Source organism: Agelaius tricolor, unplaced genomic scaffold (genome assembly GCF_023055355.1).
Source record: "Agelaius tricolor isolate 1412-34295 unplaced genomic scaffold, bAgeTri1.0.p SCAF_1, whole genome shotgun sequence".
NCBI lineage: Eukaryota > Metazoa > Chordata > Aves > Passeriformes > Icteridae > Agelaius > Agelaius tricolor.
This window is the reverse complement of record NW_027269261.1, coordinates 51259880-51276988: the sequence shown is the minus strand read 5'-3', so window position 1 is coordinate 51276988 and position 17109 is coordinate 51259880. Positions and strand designations below refer to the sequence as shown.

The window sequence follows — 17109 nt, the reverse complement described above, 5'->3', positions numbered from 1 at the left end:
ACCTAGCATTATCAGTGTACTTAGTCAAAGGCTTAAGCTGTCCCTTAGAGTGGGATTGTCTTCTAGCTGTAGTACCAACAAAGATTTTAAGGGGGTTTGAAAATCATTACTTTCCAGTATTACTCTGGGAGTGAGGGTTTTACAGTGCATTTGTAAATTGCAAATAAAATACTCCTTGCTACCGTCCTATGAATTCCACCAAAATCATAAACACCTCAGCATTTTACCAGTATACCTGAGTCTTAAATGTTCCTCTGGTTGGTTTTTTGAACCATTTTCCCTGCAGATTTCTGTTGTCCCTCTTCAGAAAACAGAACTATAAAAAGACTAAATCATCACAGCTTTGCATGAGATTGTGCATACATGTAAAGCCAAAACCAAAGCTGATAGAGTTTCAGAATATGCTGCTTTTCTAAAAAAAACCCAAATTTAAAACCTCAAAGTTATGTTCCTGTAATAGTAACAAGAATGAAAAATTCCTTCCCTGATCACAGCCCATAGAGCAATGTAAGAATGTTGCCCTGTAGTTTATATGTCTGAAGCTGGGCTGTCTTGCCCTCCATAATCCTGTGTTTGTTTGGGCTCTGAATCATTCAAACTAGAAGAGGCCAGTCTTCACACCAGTGCAAAGACTTGCTCTGATGGGCTTCCCTGCAGTATTAAGGTTGGGAACATTTGCTGCTGTTGAGTCAATTTACGCAGTTGCCCAGAGCATATTAGGCTGGACCATAATTGACATCTATTCTGGTAACAAACCCGGGTAAGCACTGGTTCTCAGCAGCATCCTGCACCTGATTGTGGATGCTGCCCTCTTGTTAGTGTGCTGCTCTGGCTGGGGCAGCCAGCAGTGCCCAGGCTCTGTTGGGGTGTGTCCCAAGGGAAGGGGCAGGAGATGCTGCACCAGGCATTTTGGTATAGCCATCAGTGGCCTCCTTTATCCAATGGCCTTTTCTATTCAGTGCCATTAATTTTCTTTTTCAGATATCACTGTGCATTTGCCATGAACAGTATGTCCCAATAAATGAATCTAACTCTCCTTATTTTGGAAGGAGAAGGTGAGGTTAGCAAGTCCAGCATTGATTCACTTCACCATTTACCTTCTCTAGCAGTAACATTTTGAACAGACGTAAACCACCCATCTGCATTATACTACTTGTGAATGAGGGTGCATTTAGCTTCCTCTGTGAATACAGTACAGACATACCACATACACATGCTCTCAGCCACAGGTCAGTGTGTGACAGTATTAGATACTTGCTGTAATGCTGACAGCTTCATTCTCCACCAGCACAATCCTCTTGTCTCATCTGTATGTGTTTGTGTGCGTGTGTGTGTGTGTTTCACTGTGGCAGAAGAAGAAAAATACCCATCTCTTTGGTTATTTACATGTCTTGGCATGCAGATTTTTGTTACCAGATATTTTTAATTGACCGGCAGTTAGAATTGGTTATGTCATGGTTCCAGAAACATTTGTAACATCTGTTTTGATACTTTTCTCTGTCTTAACCAAAGGGGTGCACTGATTCCGTAGAAAAAAATATACCTGGAAAGGATGATTATTTTTCTTACTGTACAGTTCAATAACTGTATACAGAATATGCAGATCTCTCTCTTGGATGGCTGCAGTAGTCCATCTGTTCTGACAGTATCTCATATTAGATTATCCAAGACATTTGCCAGCATCTGAGTATCTAGCTTTGCAGCAAACATCTACCAGAAGCAGAAAGAGGCTGCATTTTTATGAGAGCAAGAGAATTTTCACAAAGCAAGCTAACTAGGCTTCAAGCTGCTGAAAGACTACTTACATGCCTGAGGAAAAGAAGTAAACAATCTTTTTTGTGTGTGCTGCTTTAACTGTAGCCTTTTCAGAGCCCTCTTTTCCTTACCCTAAATGCCTCTTTTGCCTGCCAAGAATGAGGATGATTAAATGTCCTTTGGGTGGTGTTTTTAAAGCTGCATGATAAGAATACCTATCCTCCCAATGCAGTTTCATATAGTAAATATGAAAGGAGAACATTCCTTTCAGGCATGCTACTTTATTGCTCCTGAGACTCACTAAGGCAGAGACTTGAAATAACCAGTTCTCCCCCACAGTGACATATGTGTCGCATCCTTACCAGCATCTCCAGCAGCATGCCTGCCTCTCTCTTGCTATTTATACAGCAATGCAACTGAATTCAAAAGCAACAGCCTTACACAGACTAATTTTAAAGCAGTCCTCTGCTTTGTGATTTTAAAAGGCAGCTACCAATAAAATTGTAAATTTAAAAGAGCCCTAAAATCCTTTCTGTTGACCCAGTGATAACTATATATTGAACTAAAACTGATTTCCATTGTCTTCAAAGTTGGGGGTTGGGAGGAGTTATGCCAATATGTGATTATTCCTTCTTTTAGAAAAAGTGGTTATTTTTTTATTTCCTGATGGTGCTGAGGATGAGACAATCATCAATACCAGCTGTTTCTTTTCCCCAGTTCTTACTGTTTTTCCTTTATGATAAATAGAAAGTAGTTGTATGGAGAAACGTTACCTGATGGTTTTCTTTGCAGTGTTGGATAATGCTTATATGAATGCTGTTACAGTGTATGTATTACTTGTGGTAAAACAATGCATGTTTCCATGTGTTAGCATTCTTTCAGACAAATTGTAGGACTTGGAGAGCTATCTGTGTCTCCTGAAACATTTTTTTCTGAAGTGTAATGCTTGTAAAAAGTAGATCCTTTTATTCATATTAGTCTCCAGATTTCCTTCCCCTTTTCTTTATTGCATGAGGCATTAGCATGGGAACACACTTCACGTTTCTCAGGCTTTTGTCTGTTCCTGCTGCGTTGCCTGCTGGAAGTCAAACAGTACTACTTGGTTTCTGACACAACTGATTACTATGGAAATTATTACCATGTCATAAACAGAGGATTTCATGTGTCGAATGTGCAGCAGGAACACAGGCGATTCTGTAAGCAGAAGGTTCCTGGTAATAAGGAAAAAGGGAAGAGAAATGCAGAAAACAGACGATGGCTCTGCAAAATCCATTGTTGCAGATTCTTCTTCAGAAGGCATAAACCTGCAGGAGCATGGGGATCGAGCAGTTTGCTGGGTTGCTGTATTTTTTAAATGAGTGAGAAGATAAATGTGAATTTGCGCTTCAGGAAGTAATTATTTTATTTTTGACTCCAGCAGTTGGTACTGGCCAAAGTGATTTCCGAGGGCATTCCATGTATGTCCCAGATCACTGTTCCACGCTAGGGAGACTAGACAGCTATCGCTCCGCCATGCAGCGCTCTGAAACCAAGGACACCAGCTGCCAGACGGAGGAAGTTAAAGTTGTGCCCCCTTCAATGAGAAGAATACGAGCACAAAAAGGACAAGGCATTGCAGCCCAGATGTCCCAGTTCTCCAGCTCCTCTGGAAACATGTCGGTGATGAGTGATTCTGCTGCAGTTATATTTGCTTCTCGCCAAAATAACGACATAGGTTTTCACAGCTTGCCTCGAGTTGGTGCGAGGGTGTCTCTGCAGTCCCTAGATGAGACACAGAGCATGATGTCAAGACAGACAGAAGACATTGCTGGCACTTTACCCCACCAGATAAGTAAATTGCAAGTGGATGATAGTGTTGTGCATCTGAGGAGTAATCCCATGATGGGGACCCCATCAAGGCCGAAGTCCCAAGAGGTGAGAAGCTGTGACAGTGAGAAGTCCTCAAGCCCAGCATGTGTGGTCTCTCCTCATGCCACTTACTCAACAAGCATCATACCCAATGCAACACTCTCATCCTCCTCAGAAGTTATCCTTATTCATGCTGCCCAGAGTGTTGGATCATTGGATAGTAAAATGTCCAGCTCCACTGCCTTTCCAAATCCAAGAGACAATCCTGCTGCCAGCAGTGCAGTAAGTGGGAAAGAAGATCACCATTCTTCAAGTGGTAACTGGAGTGAGAGTAGCTCCACACGTCACTCGCAGACTTCAGATACCATCCCATCTAACACGGTCATGATGCTTTCTCTTGGTGACTCTGCTGTCTCTCTAAGCACTCCTGGGAATGCAGAGGCTGGGTCGCACAGCATGAGCTACAGCTGTAGGAACACTGCTGCTTTAGCAAGCCCTTCCCAGGACAGCGATGGTCGGAGCGAATCCAGCTATTCTGGGGAGCGAGCACAGGCAGCAGTGAGCAGCACGGAGCATTGGTTGTACAAGTCTTCAGAGAGCAGCGAGACCCCTTCACGCAAGGTGGTTTGTACGACACCAGGCTGTGCCACGCCCCGTAGCAACCTGAGCAGCAGTAGCCTGGAGAGGACGTCAGTCAGGGAGGATTCTACTTCCCTGTATTCTGTGGACCATGATGGCTATTATGGCTCCATGCATATGGACTCTGGATTGAAGGCAGACATGCCATGCAACAGTAGTAATGGTTTTGAGAACCCCAGAGACAGCGTGATAAATGTCTTTGAAGGAAAGGAGAAGAAACTTCAGGATGACCACTTAGGCCAAGGTGACAAATCCCTTGCAAGAAACATCTCACTGAAAAAGGCAAAGAAGCCACCTTTGCCACCATCCAGAACAGACTCACTCAGAAGGATGCCTAAGAAAAAAGCCCAATCCAATGGACAGATACTTGATGAAACCCTCATTGCCACTCTCCAGCATTCTCTTCAGCTGAATCTGAAGTGCAAAAATGGCAGCTCCCCTTCCCAGAGCCCCTGCAGTGATTATGAGGATCCCTGGGTGTTGCGCTCACGCAGCCAAAGCTCGGTCAGTGCGAGCAGCAGCATGATGTCCACCACTGCTCCAAACCTCTACTCCATCTGTACAGTCACTCCCTCCCAGAGTGAAACAAGTAGCATAAAGTCAGAGTATGCTGACCAGTGGGGTTACTACAGTGACTATGCTGCGGTGGCAGATGACCAGGTGAAATCTCCCGTGACCCATTCTGCCAGTACTTCATCTGCTCTCAGCGATTACAGCATCAGCCACTTCAGTGATGGCTCAAGGGCTTCTGTGCCACAAGTGCCCAGTGGACTGGCCAAACCAAAGAGTGCTTCTCCGGAGAAATCCCACCGAGTCACATCGCCATCGAGTGGGTACTCCAGCCAGTCCAACACACCCACTGCGCTTACTCCAGTGCCTGTACTTGTAAAGTCTGCATCGTCAGGAAATGGGAAATCCAAGCTGAAGCCTAAAGTGCCTGAAAGGAAGTCCTCTCTTTTGTCTTCAGTCTCCATGTCTTCGTCATCCACTTCTCTTTCTTCAAATACATCTACTGAAGGGAGTGTGAGTGTGAAGAAACTGGACCCTGCCCTGAGCCCTCCTGTGGATTCTGGTGCACCTCCTCCACCACCTCCTCTTCCAACATCTCAGCATTGCCCTGAACTTTCTCCTCCTCCTCCTCCTCCTCCAGCAGAAGTAATGGATCTGTCACCATTGTCGACCTCTCCCACGTTCCCCCCTCCTCCACCAGAAGCCAGTGTAAGTTCTACCTTTGCCCAGACTGTCCCATGGTTTCCTCAAGAAGCCTCCATCAGTTCATTCTCTTCCCCTGTTGCTCCTTCTCCTTCTTGCCCCTTGGCTGTCCCACCACCAGCACCACCACTTGATCCCAAAATAACAAAAGGTGCAGCAATATACCCACAGTATTCTTTTAAGAAACGCAACCAGGAAGATTCTTGCTACAGTCCAGTGAAACAGCCACTCAACAGGCAAGATTCATCAAGACCTGTGATGCCATTAGTAACCACCAAAGCACTGCAAATGGTGCAGTTGAGGTCTGTGAAAAAATCAACAGAAGGTGAATCATCAACTGAATCTGCTTCTGAAACCACCTCTCAGGAAAAGGGTACTGTAAATTCATCATCACAGTCTTTCATAAAGCCATCTCTCTCACTAAAACTCAGTACCAGCTTAGGCAATGAGGAAGTGAAAACTCAAGGCACCTCATTTAAAAATGCAGTTCAAACACTGTCTCGGGGTTCTCCTCTCATTGTCTCTGATAACGCACCTGTACTTGACAGTGATCAAAAGCCTGTGAGTGCAGTAGGTGCAAAGAAATCTTCTGAAGATGATGCTCTGGGGTCAGCCACTGATGACACACCTGAGTCCTCAGTGCAGAGTGAAGACCTCCCTTCTGGCATGTCACTTCAGGGGTCATCAGCATCTCCTGACAAGACTCAGGGTGTATTGCCAAGCAAGAAACCACCTCCTATTTCAAAGAAACCCAAACTGTTCCTTTTGGTTCCACCTCCACAGTTAGACCTTACAGTGGAGAAAGCAGCTGAAGTGGGTGATACTGCCAGAAGCCCAACTAAGAGAGACGCTGTGCTTGCACACTCTGAGGAGGCGAGAAATTGTCTTACAGATGGACTCGGTTCTAGCGAGATGGACTCTGGCAGCCTGGTTCCTGAGGGAGGAGCTGCTGGATTCACCTTCTCTGAGACAGTGGGAGCGAATGCCTTTGTGGTACAGCCTGCTGCATCACCAGTTCAAGAGGAACCCAGGCAGGAGGAGCAGTCTGCTTTTGATGAAGGAAGCAGTTCAGGCAGCAGCCAAGACAGTGGCAGTAACACTGACGGGCACCCATCTCAAGAGAACGAAAGTGGTGAGTCTCTTTTCTCTGACTAATTCAGATGCAGCAGTAGCTATTTTGAAGAAGGTGGGGATCCTAGCATTGAGGTGGCATTCTGTAGAAGGCAGATCTTCTTGTGATTGTTACAACTAAAACAAAAAAAGAAAGTTGCAGGGATCTGATTAATATTGTATGACATTTCATACAATTCCTTTCTGACTTCTCATTGTTGCAGACATGGAAAGAAAATGATGCTTTATTTAACCACGCTAGTATTAAAGCATGCTGTAAAAGCAGTTAATTTGTTAATACTGGTTTTGCATTTTAGTGGAAATGCTACAAATTTTCTTTTGTTACTGTTCTCCGCCTGTTAGGCGTGAGCAAGCACAGGCATGTATTTCATGCACTGCAGTTCCCTAAGCAAGCATTGATCTGAAATCACAATAATGACAGCGCTGCACTCACTCAGTCCATCGGATGCTTCTCCTTGGAGGCAGCAAGGGCTGATTTCAGGACTGTGTGTCTGGGGGGTTCACACAACAGACTGACTGTGTTGTTCGTTCTCTTTGCATAGTGGAGGTGTTTGAATCAGACACAGCCAGTAGTTCATTCCTGCCAAGCAGTAGTTATGGGGAAGAGACAGATGGAGTGGCAACACCAGCAAGACCAAGGACTACTGAGGATCTTTTTGCAGCCATTCACAGGTACTGTAGAAACTGCCCTTCCTCTACTGTCAGGTCCGGTAGGTCTCTCAGAAATAAATTTAACATTGTTTTGTTGAATACCCAATTACAACAATCATGGCTTTAACAGAAAGCACATATTTATCAACTTTCTACTAAGGCTATATGTGAAAAAGATGAGGAAAAGAACTTGCATATTATTGTTTTATAAATGTATTTAATCCATTCTGAACTAAACCCAACTAGATTAAATGGATGTAGATTATATTGTAAATGCCTTGCCCTTTAAAATATCAATTTACGTCTAGTATTTATTGTAATGTTCTCAATCTGCCATATTAACTCTACTGTTGCTTTTTCTGTGTATCTTTTTGTTTTCATTCTCGTTCTTCTCCATCTCTTTTTACTCTCTTCGCTGCTTATATGGTGCAGTTTGGGACAGAGGCTCAACGCTAATGCTTCATGGCAAGCGTGGCTGAAACTGGCAAGTAACGCAACATGTCAGTCATATGGCAAAACATATGGCAAACGCTGGATTATAGTTTGCCATAATCCAGCCTGAGGTCGGGTATTTTGTGTCAAACTGGTTCATGAATGGAATGTGCAGTACTGGCTCTATTGTTAGTGGCATTATTCATTTCCCTTGAAAACAAAATCCTGCCGAATGGCAGCTAGATTTATGTGCTGTTCACGTTAGGTGCTCAGGAAGAAGAAAGCCCAAGGAAGCCCCAAGGACAGGAACCCTAAAGGCAGAGCCCGGAGCGCGGGTCCCTTGGAGCGGCGCTCCCGGAGCCGCCCGGGCCGGGCCGGGCTGGGCGTGGCGCCAGCGCCATCGCGTGGCTGCGCCGCGCTCTGCCAGCCGCAGAGGGGCCGCCTCCCTGCCCGGGAGTGGGGAATTATCCAGGTGTTCACTCGGTCTGCACATCTGTGCATCGGGAATGAGGGACGGGAAGAGAGCGGCTGGGAGGCTGCAGCATTCTGGATGCAGATACTCTCTTTTTTTCATTTTTTTAAACAAGTCTTTTCCAGACCTTACAAAAACTATATATATATGATACTGACTTTTTATAACTTACTGTTAGCCCTTAGGACTTGGCCTGTATGAGCCATTCTGAAAACGGTCTGTTGCATTCATGTTGCATGGCACTCTCTAGAGCTGTGTCAAATCTGGCTTTAGAATGAGGTATTCTGGCCAGTAGCCATTCTCCTTTGTGTATGCAGATAGAGAGTGGATTTCTGTGATACGCACATATTTGTAATTCATTAGTTCGTGGGGAAGTGGACAATGGAACTGGATGTGACATACTTGGAACTGCTTGACACATTTTTTTATTATGACCTTGCTTTTGCTGGCTTTGGACTTTAACCACTTTCTTCCTTGGTTGCTAATTAGTAAAAAAAGTTTTAGTTTTCCCCCACTGTTTCTAAGAGATATTACTTCAGTAATTGGAACTCTTGAATATATAATTTGGAGCAAGATAAGAAATTTAGTGTATGTGCATTAAGGACAGGAAGAACAGTCCGAAGTTTTAAGTCATAGTTTTGTTTGAACATATACCCTGTATGTGTCTGAAAAGCCACCAAAACCAAATTTGGTTCCTAATTTCAAGTTTCTTCCATAATTCATACATATTGAGAAAAGCTGGCTAGGTGCTGACAGCAAGCTGACTGCTCTGCACTGCATTCACAGTCTTAACAGATCACTCCAAGCTGCGATAATAGTCTTTCCGTGCAGATCTTTGCAACTGATTTTTTCTTTTTTTAAGTTTAATTTGGGGTTTGGTAACAGTACAGCCCCAGCACTGCAATGTTTAAAGATACCCACAGGCAGCCAAAACCGTAATTAAGGAAAATCTTTTCTGTGTAACAAATGCACACAAGTGTTCACATACAGACTTGCAGAGCATCCGAGCACCAAAATCATCTGCTGCCTACAGCACTAAGGCACAGTTAAATCTAGATGAGGTTCCCACATTGGCTGCTCCTGAAGTCATCATTCTATCTCTTTGCTGTCTTCTGTGTCCATTCACTCTCAGGCTGAATGGACATTGGTATTACATTCTTATTCCAGAAGGACAGGTGGAGGCAGCAGCAGCTGCTGAAAATAACAGCTGGTGCAGCTGCCTGTGGGGGCATCACAAGTGAGCTATGCATAAACTTCACCACTTAGGGGAGAGACTGGATTGCTCCAAAGTCTTGGCACAGCCTATAGCAGTGTCTGTTGCTGCCACCTACTCAGCTGATGGATCCTGCTTCTTTGTTTTCAGGGGTTTTTTAATTATCAGTAGGCTGCGATGCATGAACACATTTAGCTTGCCTTGGCAAAATCTCAAGGCTTTTAAGAAAGTAAAGCTAAAGATCACATTAAGTAGAAATCTGTTTTACAAGGGGAATGGTCTGGGTTGAACACATGCTTGATAAAAATTAATACGGAGTTTATAGGATGATAATTTTATATCTCTGAGAAGTCTGTTGACTTGTTCTAAACTTCTGCCAAAATACCATATTTAAAATTAGGCTTTATACAATCCTTTTTAATTAATTCTTGCTCAGTCAGCAAAGAAACAAAGCAGCTGTATTATAGCTACCAGGCATGTACATTTCTTTTAAGATTTCTAGAAATGTGAAAATGAGGCAGTAAAAGTCCAGTTTCCACATATTCCCAGTTCCATGGTTATCTCTTAATTTTTTTTGTGTGTGTTTTGTCCCTGCACTTCACATCTAAATAGACAAGCTCTTTCATTTGGAAAGATAACTTTCTTGTCAGGAAGTTGGTCTCTCCTTCATTTAGTTGAAAGTTGCAATGACAGAGCACCAACATAACTGTGAATTTTATCTGTGCATATTGAGAGGAGCTGGAAAGGTTTTTTCTCTATTTATTTAATATTTGGATTAGGGACGGGGTTTTTCAATAATTTAATTTAGAATTGTTACATGTGGCTCCCTTTGCTCCATCTTCAGCAGCAGTGCTTTGCTGTGTCCTTTTTTCTGAAGGAAAGTGCACTAAACTACACCTCAAATTCTCCAGAGAGTGTCAAATTGTAAAATGAAACGAAACAAAACAAAACATACTCTAGATTAGACATATTTTGAATCAAGTCCCCAAATTAACAGAAAAACAGCATGGAGTATAAATTCTTACAGCACATCAGTCTGAGCAGTTGAATATTGACTCCAGAAAACCCGATTCACTAAATTTACTAAAGTGTTTTGAACATCAGTATTGCCAGTTTTAGTAGTTTCATTGTTCCAGATTTGCAGAAAAAGAGTAATAAACTTATACCTTCAATACCTGCATTAGTGCCTGTACAGTTCTGGTGGTGTTCTTACTCATGCTTTAGATTTAGATCACTTCTCCCTTTTCCCTGTCTCTGCTTCAGCTTAAATTCATTGTCATCGCTCTAAACTGAGTTTCATTAGAGGAGGTAAAAATTTTCGTTTTTGTGTCATCCTCTTTTTTTGTGTGTGTGTTTCAAACTCAGATCCAAAAGGAAAGTCCTTGGCCGTAAAGATTCTGAAGACGACCGTACCCGCAACCATTCTCCGTCGCCCCCCGTAACTCCCACTGGTGCTTCCCCAAACCTAGCTACCCTTAAACAAGCCGGATCTATCCAGAGAAGCGTCCGCAAGAGCAGCACCAGCAATGACAACTTCAAAGCCCTGCTGCTGAAGAAAGGGAGTCGCTGTGACACCAGTTCCCGTATGTCTGCAGCAGAGATGTTGAAGAACACGGACCCGCGGTTCCACCGGCCAAAGACGGACGCCCCCCCTGACCTTTCCGACAGCCCTGCCAGCTGCTCGCCCAGCAAGAGCAGACGGGCCCAGGAGGAGTGGGCCAGGAGTGAGGGCCTGATGCCAAGGAGCATGTCCTTCTCTGGCACGAGGTACGGCCGGTCACGGACACCCCCGTCTGCTGCCAGCAGCAAGTACAACGTCCGCAACCGCATCCAGAGCAGCCCCATGACTGTCATTAGTGAAGGAGATGGGGAAGTGGTGGAACAGTCCGAGGGCAGGGTCCGGAGGACTTTGGAAGAGCAGCAAGAGGGGCAGCTTGATATGTTTACCAGTGATGAAATGGACATGAATGACTTCCCGTATGCTGAGGAGGCAGGCTGCAAGGAGACCTTGGATCCAGCCCATGTAGACTTAATGACTCAACCAGGTGCTTCAAGGAAGTATCTAAACTCTTCAGCTGAAGAAAGTTAAAAGGCAGGGTGACAAAAGGCATTGGATATTAGTCTAGAAAATTACAGGGACTAGATTCCAGAAGAAAGCCCAGACCAGGACAAGGTTACTTTGCTGAGCATTTATTCCATGAACTGCATGTGTATGTTTAAATGCTAAAGCGACGATGGTTCTGCATGGTTGGGTTGGGGTGGGGAGCACTTGCTTTGAATGAGTGGTCTGTGGCTTGAAGAATGTTAACAGTTGAATTTTTTATGTAAAGCCTTAGAAGTTCTCTTGTGGGGTGGGGTGGGGAAGTTTTCTCAGAGTCTGTAGGGGTGTGAAGTTTTTCTTTTTCTTAAGACTGCAATTGGGCAAGCAAAATTTAGGAATAAGCCTGAAATGGGAAGGCTCCTGTGGTACAAGCTGGACATTTGGTTCAAAAGCATTGTAGTGATGCAGCGTAGTGCATTCATTGAGCAGAGGGAGGCACAATGAGGCACATTCACCTCTGAGAGAAGGTAGCAGGGTTGATGCTGGGGTTACATGGCTCCTTAGAGGGGTATGGCCCAGCGTTTGATGAAGCATGTCCTGCTCGAGCAGCGAGCTCACCAGGTTATGGATTGGTCCAGGGTACTGTACTTTTAATTCTTTTTCTTGAGGGAAAATGAACTGTGTAGTTAAGGTGGAAAGGGGAGCTGATTTTATAACACACTACTGGCTGCTGTGCAGCCACACACCTTCACTTGGTGAAACACACATTTCCAGGTGAATTGCTTCCTTGACTGGAGTATTCCCTTAGAGAGCTAGAACAGCTGGATGTGTGTGGAGGGTGCACACAGACATCAGGAAAGTGGGAGATGAATGAAGCCAGAATTTGGAAGGGTCATGGTTTAGGAATGGTAATCCCCAATTTAGTGTTCCACCAAAACACTCCAAACCATGTACCCGCTCACTCACTCCCCTCTCCTCTTACCTCTGCAGGTGGCTGGGGAGGAGAATTAGAGGCACAAAAGTTGAAAGTTGGGGGCTGATAAAATATAAATTTACTGGAAACAACAGTGAAGTAAGAAAATGGACAGTAACAGTGACAACGATTAGAGTGCGCACAAAAAAGGTGAATGGCTCACAGGTGACAGAGCCTGGTAAGGTGTGACCTGCTGCCCCTCTTCCTTGTTCCCAGCAGTGTTGTGAGGTGGTGTAGAATAACTTCTGTGTCCTGGCCACGGCCCCTCCTGGCTGCTGCAGAAAATGAACCCTGTCCTGGCCGGAACCAGGACAGCTGTGTTTCTGAATTAGAAAGAGAAATTTGACTTGCACTACAAAGCTGTAGGTGGAGCCCGTCTTTCAAAACTGAAACTTGGGAATTGTGTTTTGCCGGAAATCTGTCTTTCATTTGTCAAAATGGGGAGACTATTACTTTGTATCACTTGAAATACAGATACTTGCTAACTTTCGGTTACCAAAGAATAAGTTACGCTTTCCTTTTTGATTTGCCTGCAGTATTGCTCTTCTTTTTTAACCTTAATAATTTAGTGAGGTTCGTTTTTATTGTATATTTTACAGATAATAAGAACATTTAACGGTTTTCCAATTGTAAAGAAGACCATTAATTAAAACTGAAATATTGGCTGGAGTTTTTGGTTCTTGGTAGGAATGAAGCTTTTAATTTTTAATAAGAATTTTGCATCATTTGATGGCATGCGCAGTTTTTGTATTGTTTGTAAATATTGAAAGTTGTTAAAATATCTTTTGATCTCCTTACTGTAGAATTTTTACATTTTTAGATTGCTTTTAAGAAGAAAAAGCACTCTTTGTAGATTATTTATTTTAGAGAAATATGCTTGTAATCTCTTTCTTCAATCCTTTACTTGTTAGTTATGTAAATTTCAGGGGCCTTCGTTTAACTCTTCCCTTCACAAGAGGGGAATAGTGCTGAAAATGCTGTGACTTTGCTTCAATAAAGTAAAAGCCTGCCAGTTGCCATATTGTCTTTTGAGTCGATTAAAATCTCCTTCAAAAGATGTGTCCCACAGCGTATGGCAACCCATTGAATGCCATCATCCATGCATCCAGCTACTAATTTTCCAGTTTTCATTGCAAAATTTACTAATTCACTTTAGACACAACTAAAGTGTACTCACACATCCATCCCATTTTGGTATCTCAGTTCTGAGACTAAAAAAATTTAAATAATCCTAAGCTTTTTTCAGTGTCATGTGAGTGTTTCTACTACTTCTGTCCTACTTGCAACCTGTCCCAGAAAACTAAAATTCTCGGAGAACCAGATTATAAGCAGAGTGAGAAGTGGAATGGACAAGTTGACTCCAGCTGCACTCAGTGGAACAAGGGTGGTATCAACTGGTGCGCAGCAAACTTTCTGCCATTTTCATATGATAACTATATTGAAAGAACCATTTGATTTTTTAAATTAAAATAAAATCTAATTGGATAAAGCAGATTGTTTCAGATATTGTTAATATTGAACTACATTCTGTTACAAAGAGGTAGCAGTGGCAGGATGTTTTGCACTAAACATCTTGCCAGGGTTGCTTTGGTCTGTCTTGCTCAGCTGATCTCATGAAACATGAAAGGACCAAGTCCTTTTCACAGCAGGTGCTGTCCCTTAGAAAGCCATGCTAAATGCTAGCCAGTCCTCATGCCCCCCTCCTGACAGGATAGTGTGTCATAAATAACACTCAGGCTTTGTTTATTGTTTACAGATGAAATATAAGATTAATCCTCTAAGTGAAAAATGAATGCACTGGGCAAAATTGTAGCTCTGGTGCCTGCAGCCATTTGCAGCCCTTTGCATCAAGTGCCTGTAGGGGTGAGCATGGCCAGCTTGCTCCCTGGTGATGGCCAGCTGATGCTGCCAGTTGTTTTTATGGGCTATGCAGGAAACTCTTGAGAAAAGCCTGGCTTAAATGCACAGTGTCAGTGCAGGTAGATGAGATTAAACTTGAATGTAGCACAGGCTGAATTTCCTCTGGCCACAGACAGCCTTGATGCTCCTCTAAAACCCACATCTGGTGAACTTGGGCTAAGGCTCATGTTTTTGCTAGCATGCAGAAGACAGTTTATGCAGCCCTGCTGATGTTGCTACAAGACTACATTTTACACAATACAAGGTGTAGTGAAATACCTTAGGTGCGCTGAAATATGTTTAATGGTGCTAATACCTTTTACTTTGGTAGCTGATGTAACTTTCTTACAGAGGTGTCACCATGTCATCTCCCTGCAGGCAGAACTGGTTCATTATTTTGTCACACTTAAAACTTCAAAGTTACTTTCTTAGACAATAATGTTCCTCCATTGGGAGGTTTTGCAGTGGAGGTTTTATTGCTCTACAACTGTAGATTAAATTTAGCAAACCTCTTCTAAAGACATCCAGTGCAGAAGGAGAGGAGGGCACATATGCAAACTTGGTTGTGCTGAAGAAAAAAAGCAGACTTGTCATCCTGACGCTTAATGCATCATAGTGTCACAGGGCTTGTTTGGAGTTTACAGCTGGTCTACAGTTTGCCTCTAAAACAAGAATCTTTATTGAAGCTAGTTGTGAGATTTATTTCTGGTGTCCATTTTACTGGTTTTCAGCTTCAGTCTTTTTCTAAATTCTGCCATATATTAACTCATTTCATGTTTTGTTCCTTTATGTTCAAAGTTCTGTTGTCAGATGTAGGCAGCCCCAATAACGTTGTTAATCTGTTAATACATTCACAAGGCCCTGGGGCATTTACAAGCCTTCACTGCTTTTTGTACACTGGAAAGGAGAACTTATTACCTTAATTGAAATGATGGAGGTTATGCAAGGAGCAATAGCTTGGTGTGAGGAGGTTTGGAAGGCTGCTGGATATCAGTTAAAAGATTTGGATAAGAAGTGGATTTGATGAAGACAGGACTTTGAGAAACCAGGACTGGGACGCTGGTTCCTGCATAAGGCTCGGCCTAAAAGAAGGCACTGCAGAAAAGGTGAAGCAAGGAGATTACTGAGAAGAGATTAAGGTATGGGGTGGGCAGGCTAGTGCAGAAAGTACAGAAGAGAGAAAAAGGTAAAGGAACAATGGAATAGCCACAGCAAGGAGGAAGAAAAATTGTAGCCCGTGTGTTTCATCCTAATTCAAAGGGTGTAGAAGGCTGAAGTCAGTCAAACATGGGGGGGAAAAACCCCAAACCCCAAACAATTTAGAAGAGGAAAATGAACAAAATTGGGTGAGCTTAGAGAAGCAGTAGTAGGCTGGAGTGAGGACTGCTCTAGGAGACCTCAGGCAGCACTGGGTAGGTGGCTGAAGCACAGCTCTTGGGAGGGTTCTATAGAACCACTGTGCCTGATGTCTGGAAAGAATAAAGGGGATTGGGAAGATCAAAGCTCAGATTGATTTTGTCTAATTTCTACCAACAACTCTGCATCCAGTGCTTCCAATGTACTGGGTACAGGTCTCCAGACACTTGCATTGGGGTAACTTCCTAAACCTTCAGTCATTTCCTGAAGCAAACAGAGGCCACTCATGCATACAGCACAGGGATTAATGTGTTAATACTACTGCAAGCAAATAGATCTTGTTAGGTATTCTTTGGATGCCACAAAGTTCTGGAAAAGTCATTTATAGCAGCAGTCACTGTTGAAACAAAGCCATTGCCACAGTACATTTGCGTGATTCAAAATGATGCATTGTTTGCTTTTCCAGGAAAGAATTAAAGGGATGGGCTTCAATGGTAAAGCAAAGTGTTACATAACTTAGTGTGGCAATGAGGAATCATCTTATATGTTTTATTTAAAATAACTTCAGTACTCACAAAAGGGAGCACAATAGCTTTATAATGCCCTTGGTAGCTGTGTGAGTTCCCCTCTTACACTTAATTTTCTGAATAACTTTTGAAAGTGATTTCTTGCATGGTTAAGACTAGAAAAATCTTCGGGCAAAATTGATAACTTTCTTGGTTCTAAAGGGGTGTTATCAACTTAAATCTGAGTACAGCATTAAAATCTTGCAACACAAGTGCTGGATTGTGACTGTGGTTATAACTGGTGTGAATTAATAAACACTCAGCAGAGTAAAATATAGAAATGTTGGATAAAGATGTGCTGTGTCATATATTATCCTGAAAAACTGGATAAAAGCCTTGATAGTGCTTCCCTAGCAGAATGTTGAGTACATTTTATGTTGCAAATTTAGCTCTTTGTAGTTGGGTTCTTGCACATAATGTGCAGCCAACCTTTTAAGGGCCAATCAATGCTTCTCCCAACAATGCTAATGGAAAATGTCATTGATTTTCAGTAGGAAATTGTCTGTTAATAGTGAAGCCAAATGTGTGTGTATAAGCATGTGGGGAGGTATATAGAGAAGAAAGTCCAGTCCCAATGTAGCTGAGTTGCTTCTGTCTGTAGTACACTGGTCTATTTGTGCACCGACCTTCAGTATAAAACCAGAATTGTTAGCTACTGAAGGAAAAAAAGGAAAATTTGTCAGGACACATAAGGTAGCAGAAGCACAATTTAGGTTCTGTGTTAAGTTGGTAAAAACTAATTTGTGAGGAAAAAATACGTAAATTATGAAAACAAAAACAAACACAAAAGAAAACTAAAATCTCCAGAAAACCAAAAAATTCTAAAACACCACAAGATGAAATCCTGGAAACAAGAAATAGAAGAAACTAAATGAACTATCTGCTATCTGGAAAGGAATGTTGTTCATGTGCATCTTGGTA

General features: G+C 42.9%; 1 protein-coding gene across 10 annotated transcripts in view; it reads left to right on the top strand.

The window, feature by feature from the left end:
• The window catches only part of NHSL1 (NHS like 1), a 176407-nt gene extending 163021 nt beyond the window's left edge, over positions 1 to 13386 (top strand). For 5 of the 10 annotated variants that reach the window (XM_071433852.1, XM_071433870.1, XM_071433883.1 and 2 more), the window contains 3 exons: positions 3173 to 6586; positions 7128 to 7257; positions 10719 to 13386. In XM_071433852.1, coding sequence (XP_071289953.1) covers positions 3173 to 6586; positions 7128 to 7257; positions 10719 to 11442 — 4268 coding nt within the window. In that variant the 3' untranslated portion in view covers positions 11443 to 13386. Of the gene's footprint in view, positions 1 to 3172; positions 6587 to 7127; positions 7258 to 7668; positions 7800 to 10718 lie in introns of all 10 variants that reach the window. The other 5 variants (XM_071433862.1, XM_071433877.1, XM_071433901.1 and 2 more) reach the window with 4 other exon arrangements.
• The last annotated feature ends 3723 nt before the right edge of the window (positions 13387 to 17109 follow it).